At 43.4% G+C, this 23,845-nt stretch overlaps 1 protein-coding gene across 1 annotated transcript in view; it reads left to right on the top strand.

Moving 5' to 3' along the window:
* LOC310795687 (putative E3 ubiquitin-protein ligase HERC6) overlaps positions 1-23,845 on the top strand; it is a gene marked incomplete at both ends in the record, with an annotated part of 100,829 nt that overhangs the window by 69,799 nt on the left and 7,185 nt on the right. The window contains 5 exon segments of the mRNA XM_083657756.1: positions 13,832-13,978; positions 15,308-15,324; positions 15,407-15,590; positions 15,765-15,867; positions 19,746-19,920. Coding sequence (XP_083513882.1) covers positions 13,832-13,978; positions 15,308-15,324; positions 15,407-15,590; positions 15,765-15,867; positions 19,746-19,920 — 626 coding nt within the window.

Raw genomic sequence — 23,845 nt, 5'->3', positions numbered from 1 at the left:
ATACACAGCCTCCCATACACACGCAATACAACACAACACAACACTGAACAGTAGGGGTGTCACAATATATCGTCCCACGAAATTTCGCGATAGTAAAACGTCACGATATGTATCGTTGAGATGAAATCTCATATCGCAATTTTTTTTTTTTTTTTTTTTTTTTTTCAAAAATAGACAAAGAAACGTCTTTGTTTGTTGAAGTTCAATGTGTGAAAAGTAGTTCAGTTGAACAAGTCTCTGAAGAGACACATGAGAAGTTATACAGGAGAGAAACCATTCAATTGAGTTTCTGGCAAAACTGTTTACTTGACAGGAAAAACTGGAGATGCATAAAAAATAGACTAAGAAAAGTCTTGTTGTTTGAGTTTGAAGAAAAACTGAAGATGCATAATGAGATACTGCTGAGAAACCTTTTAGTTCAAAGTAAATCTAAGTGACGGTGTAACTCATTCTATTTCAAGATAAGCCTTATCTCCAATCTCATGTTTTTTCTAGTTGTTATTGTAATAACAATTTCCCACAAAAGCATGTTTTGTATTTGTGCATTTCAAATAAAATACTACTTTTCCAGTCATATATTGTCATTATTCAAGTTTAAAAAAATATTGTTAAAATCGTATCGTATCGTTATCGTGAACCCAGTATCGTGATACGTATCGTATCGTGAACTGAGTGTATCGTGACACCCCTACTGAACAGTCTGTTACACTATCAACAAAGCAAGGACTAAAGTTTTACCGAATCCTGTCAACTCATACTCCTTTTAATGCTAACTGTAGGCGTCTTTGCTTGCAAGCCGAAAGAGGAAATCATTAAAAATGCCCGACTTTGCTGCAGTGCCATTTCATATCAGGTAAGCTGTAGCTGTCATCGCTCGGTTAGTTAACAACCAAGTAACGTTAAATAATGTCATTATTGAGTTGTGTGCATTATCAACATAACAATATATCTTTGCAAGTTACAGAATAACTACGCTATGTAGCCTATTGCTGGCCACTCTAGGCTTGGCCATTTCGTCTTTTATCCATTGATATGCGTATGTGTCTGTAAGACGTATCCCATTAACAGAGGGGGTCCTAGGCATCTGGAGGCTCCAGGCCAAGCCACGAAGGAGGCCCCTACCGGTGGCGCCCCGAAGGGGCGCCGCCGGCGGGGTTCCTTCCGGGGGCGCCGCCGGAAAAAAATTTGACCTTTTTTGGACGTATTTTTGCCATATTTAGAGGCTGTTTGAAGTTACATCCCCCCTCAGATTCAATGGGCATGACCCTCTGCATCCTCTCTCATTCTCTTTGTGAATCTTGTAATCTTTATATCTTTGTCACTTGTCATCTTTATATCTTTATCTTTGTCACTTGTAATCTTCATAATCATATCTTTATCTTTGTCATCTTTATATCTTTATCACTTGTAATCTTCATAATCATATCTTTATCTTTGTCACTTGTCATCTTTATACAGTAAACCAAATATAGATCACTCATTCAACTCAACATCAATCTACAAATAAACATCAATGTGTAAATAATAAGTAAACAATAAGGCACTCGCACAATACAAAGAAACATCAATAACTCAAATGAAGGCACTATCAGTGGACAGCGAATGGGCACTGCAATTTAGCATGAACAAGGAGCCACATGGCGGACGAATCCACCGCATGTAGAACACAGTATAAACGTCATTCCACACAGACAACAACAAATAATAACACTCACTTGTTCCTTGGACCCACAGCAACATATAACAACAAAAAACCCCAGCAACTGGATCAGCAAAACTACCAATAGAGTCCACTCTGTAAACATTAGCAAAGCTCTTCGACCAGCAGTGCACTTTCTACTCTCTAGTAACCAGCAGCGCACTTTCTACTTTCACTTTCATGCGCTGCTCTGCTGGCTGCTGGTCTCCTGCGGCATCAGAGGAAGGGGGGGGAATGGGCATGTCTGGACTAGTCCTTCGTCACAGATGCAGTTTTAGCACGGACTCGGGAGATACTAAAAAATAAATGCTCTGGTCTGCGAGGCCCTCTAGGCTCCAGGCGGCTGCCTGTTCGGCCTGGTTCAAGGACCGCCTCTGCCCATTAACCAACGTTAATTTCGATGCATAACATTACTTATCACTAGGCGATAAGCTGTTGTAGTAAGCCGAGAACTGCATTTTAAAACTAAAATCTAACTGTGTGTCGCAGATGGGCACAGAGCAGTCCTGACAGCAGTGGCTTTTACACAGCTCTCTGTGTCTGTCAATGCTGGGCTCACGGCTTTTTGCCTTCATGATGCGCGTGCAGCTCCAATGTTGACAGCTGTATAAGGGGTCTATAGATGGATTTACAGACAGTAGCACATATACTTTCCCCTTTCTCTTTTCCTATGTTTTTTATTATCAAGCAGTAAGTTAGCTCACAAGCCAGACAGTCAAGTCAAGTCAAGTCAAATTTTATTTATATAGCACCTTTCATACACAAGGCAATTCAAGGTGCTTTACAAAAAAATAATCGAAAAAACAAGCAGCAAAGCAATGCACATATAAAAAAACACACATAAAAAACACAGCCGACAGTTTTAGTTAAAATATATACTCAAATTAACAAACATGACACTCTTCAGTATTATTATTACATGTACAGTCCATTTGTTGGAAATGTACAGGAATCTTTTTTTTTTTAATTACAGGCCGAGAGAGGCAGTAGTTTAGTAGCAGTTAAAAGCAAGAGTAAACATAAAGGTCTTTAGCTTGGATTTAAAAATAGGCAGAGTAGGGGCAGATCTAATGTGTTCAGGGAGTTTGTTCCAGTTATGAGAGGCATAGTGGGAGAACGCGGCTTCACCATGTTTTGATTTGGTCCTCGGGACAATTAGTAGACCAGTGCCTGAAGATCTCAGGGATCTGGATGGTTCATAGTGTAGAAGCATTTCAGAGATGTAGTGTGGGCCTGACCCGTTGAGAGATTTGTAAACTATTAGCAGAATTTTAAAGTCTATTCTAAGATTTACTGGCAGCCAATGCAGGGATTTGAGAACTGGTGTAATGTGTTCAGCTTTCTTGGTTCTTGTTAGAACTCTAGCAGCCGCATTCTGAATGAGCTGTAGTTGTTTAATAGCTTTTTTGGGAAGACCATTGAAAAGACAGTCGTTGCATCGTATTGCGCGAGCGCCCCAACATGACACAACGAGTTTAGAGAGAGGGCAGCGCGGTACACGGAGACTCACGGAGGCTCAGAAGCAAACACTGGGATACTTTAACCTCATCGGCTGCACTCGCACCGGCTACAGACAGCATGGATATGCAAGTAAGTCAATTACGTTCAAGTTATCCGGGTCTTCTACTAAATTCGGCATCCACCAAGCAGCGCTACTTTTTCGTATTATATTGTTTTATGCTGAATAGCCCGCTATTTCCTAATAAAATGGCGACCTTAAACTCGCACATTTTTAAACTGAATTTGGCAGCACGCAACTAGTAACGTAACGTTAAAGGAGAATTTTGTTTTTTTTCTACCTGGAGCTCTCTCCTCACATTAATTATTATCTGACGACTCACCCAGTGTTCTCCGCAGCGTTTTTGTCCGTCTTAGGCGTTGTTTTGAGATCAATAGTGTGCAAGCCAGTCCTAGAACGGAGCTCCGTGGGGGCCACATGGCAGCGTGCTTTTCATCCATGTAAATAGACAGTTTTATTCCCGTTTTCGACACATATCGTCATAAACTGATCCCTAAAGAACGATCAGACTGCTATTCTCCCCCGGGCTCTTTTCAGCGGTATAGTTACAGGCATCCCATTTTCGCCTGTCGGGTCAGTGAGACCAAATCTCGTCAAGTCAGTCCACAGGCCAGCGGCAGGAAAGTCTCGCGGGACTTGACGAGAGTTGGTCTCACTGCCCTGGCAGGAGGAAATGGGATCCGGGAAGAATAGAGGGGGAATGGAGAATGGAGGGGCTCTCCCCCGGGAGAGCGCGGGGGAGAATAGCAGTCTGGTTCTTTAAGGGATCAGATTACGACGATATGGGTCGAAAACGGGAATAAAACTGTCTATTTACATGGATGAAAAGCACGCTGCCACGTGGCCCTCACGGAGCTCCATTCTAGGACTGGTTTGCACACTATTGATCTCAAAACAACGCCTAAGACGGACAAAAACGCTGCGGAAAACACTGGGTGCGTTGTCAGATAATAATTAATGTGAGGAGAGGGCTCCAGGTTTAAAAAAACCGAAATTCTCCTTTAAAATGCACCAGATGACCATCTTATTTGTCCTCAATCTGCATTGAAAATGTGTAAAAATTCACCTTCTCACAACAGTTGTAGCCTAAGCTAGTGGTTTTCAAAGTGGGGTCCCCAGCAAAAAGGGGGGATTCATCTATTTTCACTATAATTCCATCCATAAGTAACACAATCACATAATGTATGACTATTTTGGTCATGGGTTTCATAATGTCTGTTAGGGCTGGGCGATATGACGATATATTTCGTCTGGAGGATAGAAAATGTATTTTGTCTGATATGATGCTCTATCGTTTATATCATTGTGTTGCAAATCACACTCTTTACGGCAATATTGTCCGTCATTTGTATGACGCTGTGCTTTCTTCATTCTATTTTCCTTTTTACTCACGTCCACAGTCCACACACGCACCAGACTCTGTGTCAACAAGCCCCTTGCGTCCCTTTATAAGTGGCACAAATCAGCCGGTGAGTAGGCTAAAGAGCAGGGAGATGTTACCTCCACTCCGTCCGCCTAGCCTACCCAGGCATTTGCGCTGTGTTAAGTCCGCGTTTGATCCATATTTGCGTGTGTTCTCCTAACGTTAAACCTGGCAAAACATATCCTCTCATCATCCCAAGAAAATCCCTTGAGGGCCAACAAAACGTCTATCGTTAGCTTTAGCTTTTAGCTTTCCCTGGGTGAGTTGTGTTGGTTAACGTTCTTCTTCTTCTTCTACCGTTTTATTCTTCTTCTACTGAACATGTAGGTATTTTGACGTTGACTAAATAAATACTGCCGCCTAGTGGCCGCTTTTAGATATGATTCCAAATTAGTGCTTATCAAACGCAAATGCTTGTGTCCTCTTTGAAAATCGAACTGGTGGTGTGGTTCAGTTTGTGTTTCATTCTACTGCCCTGCAACTAATTATTATTATTTGTGTTGTAAAGAATAGCCATGCTTATCTGTATTCTGAATGCATGTATCCTTTGTGAGGTTTGACAACATTTTAACTGGTTCAACTGCTACATAAATAATGTGGTCATTTTATATAAACTATAAATATAATTTACAGAAAAAATGCTATATCGTGATATATATCGGTATCGGGATATGAAATGACTTATATCGGGATATAAGATTTTGGTCATATCGCCCAGCCCTAATGTCTGTGATAAAACATCTAAAAGCAAAACTCTTATCAGATGGGGGACCCTGGAACAAAATCTTATCTATATGGGGGTGCGTGGTGTAATTTGTATCAGTTTAGGGCTCCTTAACATGAACAAGTTCGAGAAACACTGGCCTGGGCTACATCTTCTGCCAGAAAAGTTATTGCAGTTGAGGAATCTGTCAAGCCAGCCAGCACCCAAGTTTTAGGATTGTGTGATTGAATTAAACTGAAATTAAGTTTGATGTTGCCTGTAACAGTGTGGATCTATAAAGCGGTCTGTAGCCTAATGATTTCTATTGATCTTGTTAGGCCGGTGCCTGCACTGGCCTATATGACCATCTCTGTCCCAATCGCTGCATACACGACTCCTGGCACACTTTCATCAAGATGGGCTTTTACTTTGAAATTTGTTTTATTTGACGAATGTCCGGTTTCGGACTTCCTGTCTGCCCTGATCTGATCTGTTCAGCTTGACAGAGTCGCTCACGGGCGCAGAGGGTGCACGCAGAAAAATAGAAATCGAGGCTATCCTGGTTTTCCGGCCAATTGGGCTCGAAATATCGATTGTGTAAAATTTTCTAAATTTGTTATGTGTACTGTATAAACGGTTCGGTATTGGAAGTTCCCAAAGTTCGGTAGCATCACTAATTGGTCGTTGTTGTGCTTTTGAAATGAAGTTGTGGGATTCCTCGTCTAATTAACATTACACGCGACGCAACAAATAAACAAACACACATTTCCCCCAGTGTCTCTGCATCACACTGGACATCAACACTAGCGGGAGACTTCTCCCCCTCCAGCAAATATACATGAATGTTATGCGTAAGGCACATGAACATCTTCCCGAGAGGCAGAGAGCTAAGCTAAGTAGCTAACAGCTGAGCTAAGTAGGCTATAACTAGCGTGTTAGCCGATCTGAAAAGCATGTAAGCCGCAGCCTCGGAGAAGGAAGGACAGACCAGGGAGATGGTGACTCTGGATGAGGTCAGGGCGGACGAGCAAGGAGGAGCGCCCGGGGACAGAGGGACCACAGAGGGAGAGCTGCAGCCATTGGTCAATGGACTTCTGTTGAAGCTACAGAGGCCTGAGAAGAAGATGGAGAGAAAGACGCTTTTTTTGTAACTTTTTTTGTAACTAGCTGGCTACCATCCGTGTGGTCGTTGTGTTCTGATCTGATCTGAAACAGCGGTGAGATTAGTGAGAGAGTCGGTAAAAGGAGGAGAGACCCACGAGTGCTTGTGCAGAACTAGTGGATGTTGTGAAGTTTAAAGCGATATTCATGGAGTTGAGAGCAGACAGACAAACTCGCAGCTGCAGCCCCTCTCCAGCCTCCTGCACATGACGCGTTCAGGAGCCGTCGGGAAAGCGTGACATCTGTAATGTGTCACAACAAAATAAATAACCTGGGTTACTCTTAGGCGGCGTTCACACCCAAAGCGCTTTTTTCAGTCAGAACGCTATGAAAATCATGTTGAGAGCGCTTCCATTGTGCACAAAACACAGCGCACGGAGCGTTTTTTTTGTGCTCCGTTTGTTTTCCCCTGTGCAGTACAGATCAGAACACAACGACCACACGGATGGTAGCCAGCTAGTTGTGTCTATTTGATGTTGTTCACTGTCAACATGAAAGCCAGATTATTGCTAATTCTCGCAGCAGCAGAGGTTGAAAATCCCTCCAGAGGAGAAAAGGTAGGAAGAGTGAAAAAGACGATCAGGGCGCTTTTCCTCAATGTTCAACTTTTTTCAGCTTTAAAACATGCGCGTAGCCACGGGTGCGCTAGGGTGTGCAAATGCCACCCAGACAGGCCACTGGCGCACCCAAAAAAATGGGGTAAAAAAAGTGTTTTGTTTTGTCTGCAAAACACATGTCAACGCTGTCATGCACTGTGTCCAACTGTCCGCTGCTCTATGTGCCCCGGAGCATCATGGGAAACTAGTTAAGCTGTCGTCCACGTAAAGTAAACAAATGCACGCACAGCAGCAGCAGCAGCAGCAGCAGCAGCGCCAAATCAGGAAGACATGAAACAAAGCTCACTTTTAAGCTTTTTCGGCAAAGGCAAGAAACGAAGAGGAAGAAGATGACTCGTCGTCACCCTCCCCCTCAACAAGTGCGGATTGTAAGTGCACCCGTTCCCGCACCTGTATTGGTGGTGTACAGTGGAGAACAGACAGAGATGATGAAGAAGATGATGCAGCCGAAACAATGACGTTAACAGCGGGGAACGCAGCCAACAACACACAGGAGGTTTGTGGCCAGAGGACACTGACGCTACAGATCTCTCTGCAGTAGACGAACATGCCAACCAAATTTGCGTTCTTTCCCGACTAGAACACTCATTGGAAAAAGTAGGTGAGACTTTTTTGAGATACTAAACAAAGTGGTTTTACATGTTGCCAAAAAATACAATTTAATTGACTGCTTCTACCTGCTAATAATGAGTGCAAAAAGGAGCAAACAACACACAAATATTCCTCTAAATCTGGTTTGAAAAGACCCCAAAAAAAATTGGTATGGTCCGCCCCCTGGCACACCCTGGCTTTCTGTGGCACACCCAATGAGCCGAGTCTGGCTACGCTACTGCTTTAAAACGCCCACAGCGCTCCTCCAAAAACAACAGACGCCACCAGCGCTAACACCAAGTGCGTTCATTAAAAGAGGAGGACGCCTAGCGCATCCTTACATAGAGAATGAATTGCAGAAAGATGCTGGAAACTCCAAAAACGCGTTTGGACTGAATGTAGCCTTACTATCTATGTTATCGTGTGTTACTGGACAGACACACTAATAACTTTTCAGTCTGAGCCATTTTACATAGCCTATAGTGTGCTGTGCCAGTGCTGCAGTTTATATTTTTCTATTCTGTTTATATTTTCAATGGGACAGGCAAAGGACCTGTCTCAAACATTGACTGATATCACAGGTTGTTGTGAAGAGTGCAATGTACATGGCTATATAATTTGTAAAGAGTGTAAAGAAAAATATTGTATTAAGAGATACATAGAGAGAGCCTACATCAGTTTTTTCCAAACTTTTTGTGCCCATGGCACACCAAATGTCACAACAAAATCTCAAGGCACACCTATATAGCCTACTCTTATCGAGATGATGAGATGAGATGAACTTTATTGTCCCAGAGGGGAGATTTGTCTTGGGCATAGTGCCATACAACAGCCACATATCGCAAGAACATAGATGTTTTGACACTATACATACAACAGACAGAAAAAAAAACACATCGAACATACAGTGTGGTCCCTTGCTAACATGCGCTTCCACTGGGAAATTGTGCCAGCGGTGTAATATAAAAATAAAGACAGCGAACACTGGTTAGTTCATGTAGAAACGGTCCATAATGGCCCACCGTCAGGCCTGTTCTTGGGGCAGTCGATGCCTACCAGCCGGCGCGCCAGGACGTAATGATGATGACATCATCAACGATGACAATGATGTCATAGCATAGAGTTCACCTGTGAGGTCATCAGCGATGTCAGACATAGCACAGATGATGTCATAGTTCCCTCGAACGTTGTGACATCACCAATGACGTGATGTCATACACCGGAACGCGACCATATAAACACAGTGTTCCGTGACGTTACACCCACATCCGAGAGGTTCCTGCTTGATTCCTTCGAGATTCCTTCGACTTCCTACACCCTAATAATGTCAACCATTAGCACAACTAAATCCGGACCCGAACTGAATCCTGGCCATCTTCCAACCGGCCAGGCCCTGGTGACCGATTGCCTTACACCCAGTCATCCCAGTGGTATTTCAACCGCGTCCCAGGACCGACCAGTCGGCCCCTATCTCCATCTCCGTGATTCTGATCGATCACAGCCCGTGAGCCTTCATACATGATCCAGCACACTTCACGAGGCAAGCCCCAAAGCTTTGCCCCCAGCGAGCACACAAGCTTCGCTACAATTTGGTCCTTCGAGCCGGATCAGAGGACTTGCGACGCTTAGAGATGGAGCAGGAGTCAGGTGAGCTCGCTCTGGTCACGGCACCTTACCGACCAGAGGAGCAACCCTTCCCCCACCAGATCGAATCTGGATACCGCAGAATATCCAGCGTTCGGAGTAGTACTAAAGGGCTAGACCCCCTACACTCCCACCAGACGATCCAATCGGGGCAGGAGCTCATCCGTAGCCACCAGGAAAACCGATTCCTTGCTCAGGTAGCACAACACGAGGCAGATCTAGCCCAGGCAGATCTAGCCCAGATATGGGTTGAGTTTAAGGCAGATGAAGCTGAAGAGAACCTTATGGAGCTCCTATTGATCAAGTTCAGAGCCCTACCGGCCTCTGGCCACGTTATCGCTAGGAGGAAGGCACAGCAAGCAACATTACATGAAGAGATCCTAAGGATGGAAGCCGTAATGGCGCAGGTCTGTGCTAGGATCGAGGCCGAGGTCCTCCAAGTTAGAGAGCAGATAACTGCTCCAGAGCCAACGACCCAAACTGCGGAACCCACTGTTCCAGTGCCAATACCATCAACACTCCCACCTAGGACATGTCCACTGACAAAGGTCGCCGACCCCGAGCATACCATAGAGTGCAACGGGGCGTCCAAGCCTGCCACCAGGATACACCAGACTCAGGGAGGCACGGCGAACGTTGGGACCAACAGCACAGGGCACAGCCAGCCGGACGGCGTCAATCATTCCCACAAGATAGCTGGACACGACAGCTGGGACCCCCCCAGAGGACGGGACCAGCCGTCTCAACTACCTATTCCCAGAATTCACCTCCTGGCCCTGCCCGGGCTCATGGAGACAACTCCAGCCAAGGCCTCTAGGGAGGCCAAGAAGTCCGAGCAAGTGGACATGCCTTTGAGGACGGCGAGGCAGGAGCCCCAGATGCTTCACGGGGCGGCCGTCTCCCTCATCGTCTCGCCGGCAATTCGCCCAGAGACCTATGCCACACCGGCGCTCCACGGGGCGGCCAACGAGGCACTAGGGGCAGAGGCCTCCCTCCAACGAGGGCAGACAAATGGCTTCCGCACCGACCCTACGCCGCTGAGGTTCCTTGACTGGAAACTCAAGCCACCAGAACCAGAGGCCCCTCACTACCGCAGTAGCTGGGTAGACCCCCGGCTCCTGAGCGGCTCCCGTGCTGACCTCTCGCCGCTGAGTTTCCTCAACTGGAAGCTCAAGCCCCCAGAGGCCATTACAGCTCGCTACTGCAGTAGGATCCCACACACATCCTGGCCAACGAGGACAGTCACTAAATCTTGGCTCTTGTGATGTACGGGACTGGACAACGGCGCGCGGACCCGTGCCTACACCCGGCTGGTGGCCAGGCGGACCACAGCCCCCCTCACTCCCAGAATAATCAACCAAGCCCTGCCTATACCAGGTGGGACTGGAGGGCCATTCCGGCCATTTCTGGAAGAATACAGATTCCCCACAGGAATCTGGGAGCGGCTGTAGAAACGGTCCATAATGGCCCACCGTCAGGCCTGTTCTTGGGGCAGTCGATGCCTACCAGCCGGCGCGCCAGGACGTAATGATGATGACATCATCAACGATGACAATGATGTCATAGCATAGAGTTCACCTGTGAGGTCATCGGCGATGTCAGACATAGCACAGATGATGTCATAGTTCCCTCGAACGTTGTGACATCACCAATGACGTGATGTCATACACCGGAACGCGACCATATAAACACAGTGTTCCGTGACGCTACACCCACATCCGAGAGGTTCCTGCTTGATTCCTTCGAGATTCCTTCGACTTCCTACACCCTAATAATGTCAACCATTAGCACAACTAAATCCGGACCCGAACTGAATCCTGGCCATCTTCCAACCGGCCAGGCCCTGGTGACCGATTGCCTTACACCCAGTCATCCCAGTGGTATTTCAACCGCGTCCCAGGACCGACCAGTCGGCCCCTATCTCCATCTCCGTGATTCTGATCGATCACAGCCCGTGAGCCTTCATACACGATCCAGCACACTTCACGAGGCAAGCCCCAAAGCTTTGCCCCCAGCGAGCACACAAGCTTCGCTACAGTTCAATTGGTTTAACACTTCATCCTAATGACTTCTAAGCCTATTGCACAAGTCATCGTGGGTTTATTGCACAACCTTCATTGCAATTTCCCATATGATAATGTAAAAGAATAGAAGATAAAATAAATACAATTTTTGGAGGTACAGACCTCTCCTCAAGAGCAATGGGGTACTCAACTACATAAAACCAGAACTCAATATAAGAACAAGGAGTAGGAATAAAAAAGAGCTAAGAGAATAAAATAAAATAAAAATAATAAAAATAGTAAAATAAATAAAATAAAATAAAATAATAAAATATAAAAAAGTGAGAAGAAATCAACCTGCATATGACCTGGTTTTTGAAAGAGGTTACAGCAGCAGTGAACAGCCTCCTACGACTGTCCTTACCCGCTCTTCTTGTGAGGAACACCCTCACTCTAAATGTTTTTTTTATTTACTAATGTCAAATACAATTTGACAAAATAGATTACTCTAGGAATTAATTTGAAACTTTGCAAAATTACTACATCAAAGCAGCAACACACCCACTTTTTGTATAGTTTTAGGCTATATTTGCAATTGCAATAATGCAAAATCCCAAGGCACACCTGTGTGCCTTGGCACACCATTTGGGAACCACTGGCCTACATTATGGCGTTGTTCTATCACAGAGAGACATTCAGTTAATATGGCGTTATTCTTCTAACACAGAAACATTCAGTTAGTTATTCTTCTAATACAGAAACATTCAGTTAATATGGTGGTCTTCTAACACCAGAGAGACACATTTCAAAAGGTGTCCCTCAATCCCACAGTGACTGTTAAGGGTGTTACTAAACCTTGAATTTGTGAATGTGATCAACCTTGTGGACATTCTGTTTCTTATCCATTAGGTATCGAGTATCGTATCTATATCGAGTATCGAAGCAGATATTTATGGGTTATCGTATTGTTTAAAAAAATCCATAATATCCTGCATGAAAATCAGACGACGGCTTATATGTGTTCTGTTGATTGTTAAAATGTGTTTCTACTTTTTTCCCAAATCAAGACAACCATTACACAAATGTTAGTTATACACAAAAGTGGGATTACAAAATATGCCTGCCTGGGAAACAAATGTGTATGGCTGGTACAATTTCAAATCGGCCAGCCTCTTTGGCTGGCGGACGCAAAAGTTAATTTCCAACACGGACAGGAATTCCCCACCACAGCTAAAGCTGGTGATTGGCAAGGACCTCATGGGTATACATGGGTGACGATCCCATGCACCGGCCGTATGCCAGGTTTCGACCTGGCCTTGTTTCCTTGAAGGAGACTGGTGCTGCTATTGAGATTACATTAGGGTATAGGAGTGATATATTTGGGACCCGTTTCTGGCCTACCTTGTCTTGATGAGGTTAGGGGCGGTAGGTGACTTGCTCAGCTGGTTTGTCTTGGCCCCTTGTATGGGACCCCATATGCTTTTATAAGCATTTAAGCACCCTTATATGGGTGGTAGCACCATATTAGAATTGTCAATAGTATGCTTTGCTTTGTTTTCCAGCTGTGTCTGAGCTTGTTTGTTTTGTTTTGTTTGTATGTTGTTAAAACTGCAAATAAAATATATATAAAAAAAAGAAAAGTGGAGTAATTCTAATGCTAATTTAAAATGAGATATTCCTCTAAATCTGTCTTCAAACTGCAAAAGAGAAAAAAAAGAACGCCTATTTCAAAGCTCACCAGCCACCACTGAGAGATATATATAGATATAGATATATAGATATAGATATCTAAATATATACTGCGCTCCGTGCCCTGTGATTGACAGCGCAAGTTGGCCAATCAGGAACGCAGCACTGCACTAGCAAAACAATAATGGCCGCCTCCTTGCCTGTCTGCCTCGAGGAGTAATGTCAATGTTTGTCGATTTTAAACAGCCATGAAGTGCAGTTATTGCAGAAATAGACCAATAACAACAATTAAACAAGTACAGGAGTATGCAACAGCGGAGTTTCTCGGCGGAAAATGTGTTTTTGCCGTTCTCCCGATTGGATTTGCGTTTGACTGGATTCAACGCTGATTGGCTGAAGGAGTTGTCTGTCAAGGAAAGTACACCCGCCCAACTTCCGCCCACTGCAAACACTGGGAGAAAGCTTCAAGCCAGACGGAAATGAAGTTTCATGGTCTTACGTGAATCCATTTGGAACTTAGGCGCCTTTTTGTGGTTGGCTACGTCCATTACCACGCCCCATTTTGGTCAGTGGGTGTGGAAAGGTAATCAGTTCGTAGTTGGCTCATGACCTACTTGTCTACAAAGTTTTGTGTTAAGCACCTTTTGGGGGAGGTAATAAAATGTCAAATTGGAGATAACTGCAGAATACTGATGATATGCAAACATGACACCAGGAAACTACTAATGAGAAAATAGGTTTGATTTCTAAACACTGGTCCAACTTGCACCTATGTTCCCCAGGTGCAGTTTGTGGAGGACATGAAGGTGACCAACATCAACAGAACCAACTTTTTCCTCCATCTGTTTGATGAGCTGATGGCTCCTGAGTCTAAGATGTTCATGTACAACGAGAGCCTGACCCTCGCCTGGTTTCCTGTCAGGGTCAGGGTAAGACCAGGGGTTGCAATTAAAGAAAGAAAAGCCAGTCCAAAGAGTGTTTGTAGACATATGGGTGGGGGGTCCAGCGAACACTGAATCAAAATGTGTATACAATAATTTAGTGGGCTAAGTAAGTAATTTTTTGCCTGTATTTTTTATGACGGTGACAGCCGTGGCTGGAGACATTATATTTCTGGGTTGTACGTACACATCCGTCCGATGCTCATTAACAGGATATATCAGGAACATCTAGAGGGAATTTCTTCAAATTTGGCTCAAACATCTACTTGGATGATGAACTGATTAAACTTTGGTGGTCGATGGTCAAAGTTCATGGTCTCTGTGACGTCATGGCTGCCCTGTTTCATGCTCGTTAATGCGAGATCTCAGGAACACATTGACGGAATTTCTTCAAATTTGGCTCAGGCCTCCACTTGGACTAAAGGATGAACTGATTCGATTTGGTGGGAAAACGAAGAATTCCCCCATCCATACACACACACACACACGAGCAGCAAACCTACGAGAAACATTGTATATTATAATCGTGTTACAGTATCATGTTTGAAGAGGACAAATGTATCTTTATACGTAGAAACATCCCAGGTACTGCCACAGTAATACCATTTTGGAGTTATACACAGATGTGACATTGCATAATGTCTGGTACAAACTATTTTCTCTTGTCTCTATGGAAAAGAGTGGTGATTGTGCAATAATCCAGGTTACTGTCACTGTGTGAGGACTTGGAATAACATGTAAATACTGAAATCATTCAACTATCACACACAGCCTATAATATTATAGCCTATGTTTATTAAAAAATAATAATAATAAATTGACCGGCTCGCGGCCCGGTACCAAATGCGTTGCGGCCCGGTACCGGTCCGCGGCCCCGTAGTTGGGGACCACTGCTTTAGTGCGTGAGAGGGTGAGACAGAGTCAGGGCCAGCTGGCTTTCGTGACTTCTGCCTTTTGAAGAGCCTGTTGATGTAGTCTCACGAGGGCAGACCCAACGTCACACGTCAGCAAGCTGGCTACTGAGAGACTGCTGTTGACGTCTCCTGAATGCAGAGAGGTGTCGGAGACAAATAAGACAAATTCCTAAGACAAATTCCTCGTATGTAACTTGCATACTGTGGCAATAAAAGTGATTCTGATTCTGAGGGGGGGGAGAGGTGGGTTGAAGCTGTCAGGAGGGGGACTGAGGGGAGGGGTAGAGAGGTTGGCGGCCTGGTTGAGCATATGAGAAGTGTCGCAGTGGATGGGTGGAAATCCTAATAATTATGAACATTTACATGATTATAAAGGGTGTGACTCTGAGCTCTCACCTCCCAGGACAGAGAAAGTGTGAGGTCTGGATCCATCATCTATGCATTACTTGGCTGAAACTACTTTTATAGTTATGAACTTCTGACTCAATCTTTCTCTCAATAGGAAAGATTTTGTTGACGCCTATGTCAACTACGCTTTCAACACGTCAGTGGAGAAGATGTTTGAGGAGTTCAGGAGAGGCTTCTTCAAGGTGTGTGACATCGATGTGGTGGAGTTCTTCCAGCCAGAGGAGCTGCGAGGAGTGATGGTGGGCCAAGAAAACTATGACTGGGAAATGTTTAAGAAGGTTTGCAAGTGTTTTTGAATTTTGAATCTCTTTGATAAGAATCAGGAATGTAATCATTTCACATATTCAGAATATTGTGTTTAGGCTACTCATGTAGACATGGATATTGATGAATGGGACATCAACAACCATAATATTGTATGCCAGAAAAGTTTCTCCTGTGATTCGATCTAGAACACGGCATATGTGGGAGAATACCACGCCAACCATCCCAACATTGTTACCTTCTGGGAGGTGTTTGATGAACTGACAGCAGACCGGAAGAAAGCTTTCCTCTGTATAATGCTACACAATTATCATTCAAATGCACTTAATCAAGATGAACCATGGGATGGGTGATGAGCTGAAGCACTGGTGACTCCCACTTCCTCCCAAAACCTTAAATGCTTAGCAAAAATGATGTCGTGATATTTGTGTTTTGACTGTGCCGGATACTTCATTCATTCTTCATTCATATAAAAATGCACATTGTAAAGTTTGGTTGAACAAGTAAGTGGATGCCAATGGGGAGGGGCCTAGGCATACAGCCAGGAGGGAGGGGCTCTATTTTTTTTTTTTTACCTTTATTTTACCAGGTAGTCACTTGAGATCAAAGATCTCTTTTACGAGCAAGACCTGGCCAAAATGGCAGCATTTAAAAACAACAACAGCACCAACAACAACAACAACAACATAACAACAACACAACAACAACAACAACATAACAACAACGACGATGACAACAACAACAACAACAACAACAACACAACAACAGATAAGCAAAGCACAAATACAGACACGAATATTAAAGGCAACGCGGTACTAGATAGATTAAGGAGACACGATTAAAAGAGATGAGGGATAGGAGAGTGGGATAAAAGGTAAAGTAAGAAAGATGGGGGAGGTGAGGTCGTTGAGGAGAGAAGGTCAGATAGATTAAGATACAATAAAACATTTACATTGACCCATCTCGTTCTTTAAAATGTCTGTGATTTGAGCTTTAAACTCAGATATTAACTCTAGGCTAAATCTCATGCGCACGTCTCTGCTCACTGCTCATTGTGCTCAAATCCCGTGCTCACTCTCGTCTATAACGGCTGGACACACATGTCACTTATAGAAGCGGCTGCACTGCTTAAAGATGTATGAGAGAGGTGCTCAAATGTTCAAAGAAACAGGCTCAGAAGAAAATGATTTTTTTTCTTGTTAACCACACATCTTTGCTTTAATATTTAAAGGAACAGCTCACCCTAAAATCCAAATTACATATTTTTCCATCTACATCCTTCTGTGTTAGTTGCCTGAGTTTTGGAGATATCGGTCCTAGTGATGTCTGCCTTCTCTCCAATACAATGGAACTGGATGGCACTCAACTTGTGGTACTCAAAATGGCAAAAACATACATTTGAAAAACTCAACAGCAATGGCTGGGTTTCCCAAAAGCTTCTTTGCGCTAAGAAGCTAATTTAACCCTTCTTAAGGCCCCCTTAAGAAGCAAACGCGTTTCCCAATTGCTTCTTTACGAAGGCATGCGTTTCCCAAAAGCTTCTTAGCGCTAAGAAGCTTCTTTGACCCTTCTTAAGGCTCCCATAAGAAGCCAACAAAGCCAACGCGTTTCCCGATTGCTTCTTAGCCTAAAATTATCTTCCAATTATCTTCCGTTAAGAAGGCTGCGTTTCCCAAAAGCTTCTTAGCGCTAAGATGATCTTTCGTTAACTCATTCACTGCCAATATCTGACTGGCATTTTTGGCACAGGCCAAGTATTTCCATAATGTTTGGTCATCTTTCAAGACCCACAGTAAATTCTGTACTAGGACTACAGTGATGTCCAATACCTCGAAATGAAGATCTAAGTCTCTACTTTCACCCCCAAAAAGAAAGTTAGCTTTTAGCATGTTCTGTACTCTACTTATAACCCTTTTTATACACCCCATGTTCACCAAAAAAGCCTGTCTGGGAAGAGAAAAGGGAGAAAAAAGCATTTTTGTAAAAGGGCACAATCTCAGGCATAACTCTCAATTCTTTTATTTTGAACTGTATTGACATCAGACATGTAAATATTATTCGTTAGGACACAAATGACAAAAAAAAAATATATATATATATATATACACATGAAGTGCTTTTTTTTTACATTCAACAATACAGTTTACTCGGTGTGAGTGTGCAGACAGACAGACAGAAAGACAGACAGACACACCGACAGACAGACAGACAGACAGACACACACACACACACACACACACACACACACACACACACACACACACACACACACGATCCCCCTTTTAGATTTCTAACCCAACATAGGATAAGCAATAACCACGCCCTGTGGCGCTGGGATTGGCCAGGAGCAACACTGGAGGGCACGCAGCCCAGCGATTTCATGAACCAACTGAAGAGCTCTTGAGAAGGACAGCGGGCTGCTGTGAGTGCCTTCTGCCCGCTGCTGCCTAGCTGTTCCTGTGTTTATTTTTGATTTGTTCTGGTACACCCGTCCTCGTCCATGTCTCCCTGTCATATCAACTCTGCTATTTGATCGTTCCCGTTTTCCCCTCGGCTATTCAACACGTCCTCACCGCCCTCGCAAACTGATCGATCATTTCCTCATTCCTCCGATGATCAAACACATCTCTTGATTACTTTCTCCCGTTTTCTCCTGGCTGGCACAGAGGAAGGCGACTCCAGCTCGTGCAGCGCGCCGAGGGCGTTTCAATGGCGTTTCTCCTGTCTGCACAAGGAAGCGTTACCCGTTCTCTGCTTTTCCTCTTGCTCAATTTCAAAACAACAGCTGCGGTATGTGTTTGATCGCGTGCTGTCGGCTACCCTTTGAAGGCAGGGACCTGTGTCTGTGTCACAGGCTGGGCAAGTGTTTGCTGCAGGCGCTGCACCAATAAAAACAAAAACACGTCAAACACGTCCTTGGCGGGGAAGGCCATTGCTGATATTCAGTCAATTCAGTCTTTGGCGGTGAATGAGTTAAGAAGGTTTTGTAAGAAGGGTCTGGTGCATTCTTAACACCTTCTTAACGACAAAACACTGGCAGATCCAGCCGCATCAGGCAAAAGGAGATACTTGTGTCCACTGTTCCTCTTGTGTTTTTCCCTTTTTCCTTTCTTTCATGCACCCTTTAGTGTTTAAAATTGGGGAACACTTGAAAATCTCCCCTCTATGTATGGTTACTTGTGTTTTAAATGTTTTACCGTAGGCTATATTCCTCTAATCAGAATGGATTCCTTTTATAATGTTGTGGATTTATATAGCACCTTTCACAGAACCCAAGGTTGTTTAAATTCTGTAGTGTTTCTCTGTTTTGTTGTATGCTGTGTATATAAAGCAATTTGAACTGCAGTCCATGTCTGAAATAAATAATGTTTAATAAAGTTTAACATGACCATGATTAGGTTATTCTACAACAGTGTTTCTCAACCACTGTGTCGTGGCCCACTGGTGGGCTCAGAGTGCCATCAAGTGGGCCGCAGAGGACCTCTCACATCGAGATGGTGGACAGCTCCAGTTAAGATGCTTCTTAAGAGCCTTCTATTTTTTTTATTTTTCTCTTCTGTTAAGAAGGCGTTTGGGAAACACTTCTTTGGAGCCTTCTTAACTCCTTAAGAAGCTTCTTAACGCCTTAAGAAGCTTCTTAACTCTTAAGAAGCTTCTTTGTTGGGAAACTCAGCCAATGTATCTTTCCAGAAATAATGGCCCAGTTACTCAAGATAATCCACAGACCTTGTTATGAGCAGCTTCATGTAGGAACTATTTTCTTTCAACTAAACTACTCCCACAGCTGCTACTAGCTGCAGTTCCATGTAGGAATTAGCCAGTGGGTGTAGTTCGGACCTAAAGAAAATAGTTGAAACTGCTCACAACAAGGTTTGTGGATTATCTTGAATAACCAGGTCATGATTTCTGTAAAGAGTTTTTCAAATGTATGTTTTTCCCATTTTGTGTACCACAAGCCGAGTGCCATCTAGTTCCATTATATTGGAGAAAAGGCAAACATCTCTAGGGCCGATATCTCTAAAACTCAGGCAACTAACACAAAATAATGTAGATGGATAAATAGCACTCCAGGTGAGAGGACAAATATGTATTTTGGATTTTAGGGTGAGCTGGCCTTAGCTTTAAGATGTTCCTATTTAACATGATGTCTTCCTATTGCTTGTGATCAGTGTTCCTCACAGGTTGTGACCGAGTGCCCATCCTGGGCATGGACACGATCCAGATGAGAGTCGCTGTCCTCGCCAACTCCACTGAACTCCATTTCCCAGAATCCCTCACCTGTCATAAACTGCTTCTGTTGCCCATCTACCAGAGATACCCAGCCAAGAGGACGATGCACAACAGGCTTATTTGGGCTATTAATCACAACAGAATCTTCTGGAAGGAATAATGTACAACAGGTGTAGGAACAGGCAGGTTAGGTGAAGAGGGAGGGTTAGTTTCAAAATATAATCTATTATTGCTGCTTACCGTACCTGTTAAAATTAGTTGAACTTTGAAGTCTTTGTTACTTTTGAGGTATTTCGCCACCAAGATCTGCCAAATATTTTATATATGTATATAATACTCTTAAATCTTAAAAAATTATCTTATACTTTGCTTGATGACACTTATTCATGTTCAATGTTAAAATCGTATTCCATAATATGATGCTTTAAACAACATTGGATACATTTACACCCTAGTGCAGTTTAGTGGTATTAACATGTATAATGACATTGTTGGATTTATACCAAAGGGTTAGATGCAACATTTCACCATATTCATTTAGATTTGGTGGGTTCCCAAAACATACAGGGTCAATGTGCAGAATGATGACATTTAAGAGTGTCTAGATTAAGAGCAATTTGTGTGGCACTTCCTGCTCACAAATCAAAGCTTATTTCTACACTGATACAAACAAATTCATATAATTGTTTTGTTTTATATAAATAAACACTGGTTTTAGTGTACTTCGTTATTACACCTCTGCTGCTATAATCTCACTCTTTTGCACTTTATAACTTGGCAAATACAAATACTTATTCTATTCATATTATGCAAGCTTTAACCTTCAAACATGGAGTGTAAAAGTATGCAGCATGTTCTACAATTTAGTAATTCAAGACACTGATATGTTTTTGCCTATTATACCTTAATAAATAAATGTTCACTCTGCAAACCTTTAATGGTTAAAGAAAATGTGTTATTGTTTTTTTTTACATGAAGATATGTGATTTTGCTTTATGCTTTTTTAAATTTTAGATTTTTTTTTCAGGCATTTTATGCTTTATTGACAGACGTATAGTGAGAGAAAGACAGAGGTGTGGGAGAGAGAGAACATGCAACAAATGACCACAGGGCACATTTGAACCCGGGTCACCGTGAAGGACTGAGCTTACATGGTACACATTCAACCCAGTGAGCCACCGGGATGCCGCTTCTGACCTTAATTTTAAAGTAATTACTTCATTCAACAGCCAATCAGAAACAATCCAACACCAGACAGGTAGGTCTGTGGGTTTATCTGTGTGACTGTGGTCATTTGCAGTCATCTGTTTTCTGGGACCAGGGGTCAAAACCTGCTGTGGGAATCCTCCTTTCAGTATAGTTTATTTATTATTTATTTTAACACTTTTTTTTACATTTTATTTAAAAATATATATAGAACAATATAGGAACAAGACAAACAGGCTCAGACACAGGAAAATAAAGGAATTTAAGGGAAAAAATACATCGACATTCAACATTACAAGGTGCTTGTGTTTGCTAATGTAACAGATTAATCTGGTTCACGTATGAATTTAACCAAAACACCGCCATTTTCCTCGTTTTGTGTGCTGTAATTGAATGTGTTCTGTTGTTGATGTGTGTGAACGCACCCACGTTGGTGACGTCGCTTTGTGCACATGCGCACAGTTCCAGACACGGTTGGATGGGAAGATGGCGACGAGTTCAGGTGTGTCTGCCTGACAAACGCTTATAATTGTTTAATTTGTATCGAGTCTTGGGAGAGAAACGCCTATTATTATTTATTCTGCCCTACAAAGGAGAAAGCCAGTAACTCAGAGTGCAGAGCTGAGAAAAATGACTTTAAAGTTTTCTTGTCGTCCAGACAAAATAGTTGCAGGCAGATCATTAAATATGTGGCAATTCTTTCTTTTTTTAGTCAAGTTATTTATCCATATAAAAATATTTAGCTAAATCTTGACCTTTGGTGGTCAAAAAAGTTAATTTCAAGCCCTGAGAGCAGGCGGTGACATAGGAGTGAGTGAGAAAAGGATGAAATATTGGTGGTTAAGACTGAATAATGACATCACAACTGTTAATTTAAAATGAGTTATTCCTCTAAACGTGGCTTCAAATGCACCAAATTTTTCACGCTGGCGCCGTTCGGCCCTCAGCAAAACCTGGTAGCGAGGACATTTTTTGTGGCCCTCTCTATCATCAAAGTTACCCATCCATGGGTTACGGCATGACAATATTTGTTCGGCCCCCGGCAACAATCTGGATTTCTCATGTGGCCCCCCATGAAAAATAATTGCCCACCCCTGATTTAGCTGGAGCTCAGTCAAACTTTATTTCATGTTAGTTTTTATTGTCAATTAGAAAATGGTCGGGGGGCCACTCTGCACCCTATTGCGGGCCGTATCTGGCCCCCGGGCCGCAAGTTGAGTATCACTGCCATAGAATATTTCACTCGCCACCCGGTTCCGTTTTTATGCCTCCGCCGGCGATAGCCAGGCCGGAGGCATTATGGATCCGGGTTGTCCGTCCGTACGTACGTACGTACGGCTGTCCGTACGTCCGTACGATGTTTGTTAACGCGATATCTGAGGAACGCCTGGACGGAATTTCATCAGATTCGCCTTAAACATTCACTTAGGCTCAAGGATGATCTGATTAGATTTTGGTGGTCAAAGGTCAAAGGTCAAGATCACTGTGACCTCTCGAACGCCATTTTCAAGCTTGTTAACGCGATATCTGAGGAACGCTTAGACGGAATTTCATCAGATTCGCCTTAAACATTCACTTAGGCTCAAGGATGATCTGATTAGATTTTGGTGGTCAAAGGTCAAAGGTCAAGGTCACTGTGACCTCTCGAACGCCATTTTCAAGCTTGTTAACGCGATATCTGAGGAACGCTTGGACGGAATTTCATCAGATTCGCCTTAAACATTCACTTAGGCTCAAGGATGATCTGATTAGATTTTGGTGGTCAAAGGTCAAGGTCACTGTGACCTCTCGAACGCCATTTTCAAGCTTGTTAACGCGATATCTGAGGAACGCTTAGACGGAATTTCATCAGATTCGCCTTAAACATTCACTTAGGCTCAAGGATGATCTGATTAGATTTTGGTGGTCAAAGGTCAAAGGTCAAGGTCACTGTGACCTCTCGAACGCCATTTTCAAGCTTGTTAACGCGATATCTGAGGAACGCTTGGACGGAATTTCATCAGATTCGCCTTAAACATTCACTTAGGCTCAAGGATGATCTGATTAGATTTTGGTGGTCAAAGGTCAAGGTCACTGTGACCTCTCGAACGCCATTTTCAAGCTTGTTAACGCGATATCTGAGGAACGCTTGGACGGAATTTCATCAGATTCGCCTTAAACATTCACTTAGGCTCAAGGATGATCTGATTAGATTTTGGTGGTCAAAGGTCAAAGGTCAAGGTCACTGTGACCTCTCGAACGGCATTTTCAAGCTTGTTAACGCGATATCTCAGGAATGCCTTGACGGAATTTAATCAAACTTGTCTCAAACATCGACTTGGACTCAAGGATGAACTGATTAGATTTTGGTGGTCAAAGGTCAAGGTCACTGTGACCTCTTGAACGCCATTTTCAAGCTTGTTAACGCGATATCTCAGGAATGCCTTGACGGAATTTAATCAAACTTGTCTCAAACATCGACTTGGACTCAAGGATGAACTGATTACATTTTGGTGGTCAAAAGTCAAAGGTCAAGGTCACTGTGACCTCTCAAACGCCATTTCCAGCTTGTTAACGCGATATCTCACGAATGCCTTGACGGAATTTCATTAAATTTGCCTCAAACATCGCCTTAGACTCAAGGATGATCTGATTAGATTTTGGTGGTCAAAGGTCAAAGGTCAAGGTGAGCTCTCGAGCGCCATTTTCAAGCTTGTTAACGCGATATCTCAGGAATGCCTTGACGGAATTTAATCAAACTTGTCTCAAACATCGACTTGGACTCAAGGATGAACTGATTACATTTTGGTGGTCAAAGTTCAAGGTCACTGTGACCTCTCACACACCCAATTTC

The sequence above is a fragment of the Poromitra crassiceps genome (genome assembly GCF_964638095.1).
Source record: "Poromitra crassiceps genome assembly, chromosome: 21".
Lineage (NCBI taxonomy): Eukaryota > Metazoa > Chordata > Actinopteri > Beryciformes > Melamphaidae > Poromitra > Poromitra crassiceps.
This window is presented reverse-complemented; position numbering and strand designations above follow the sequence as displayed.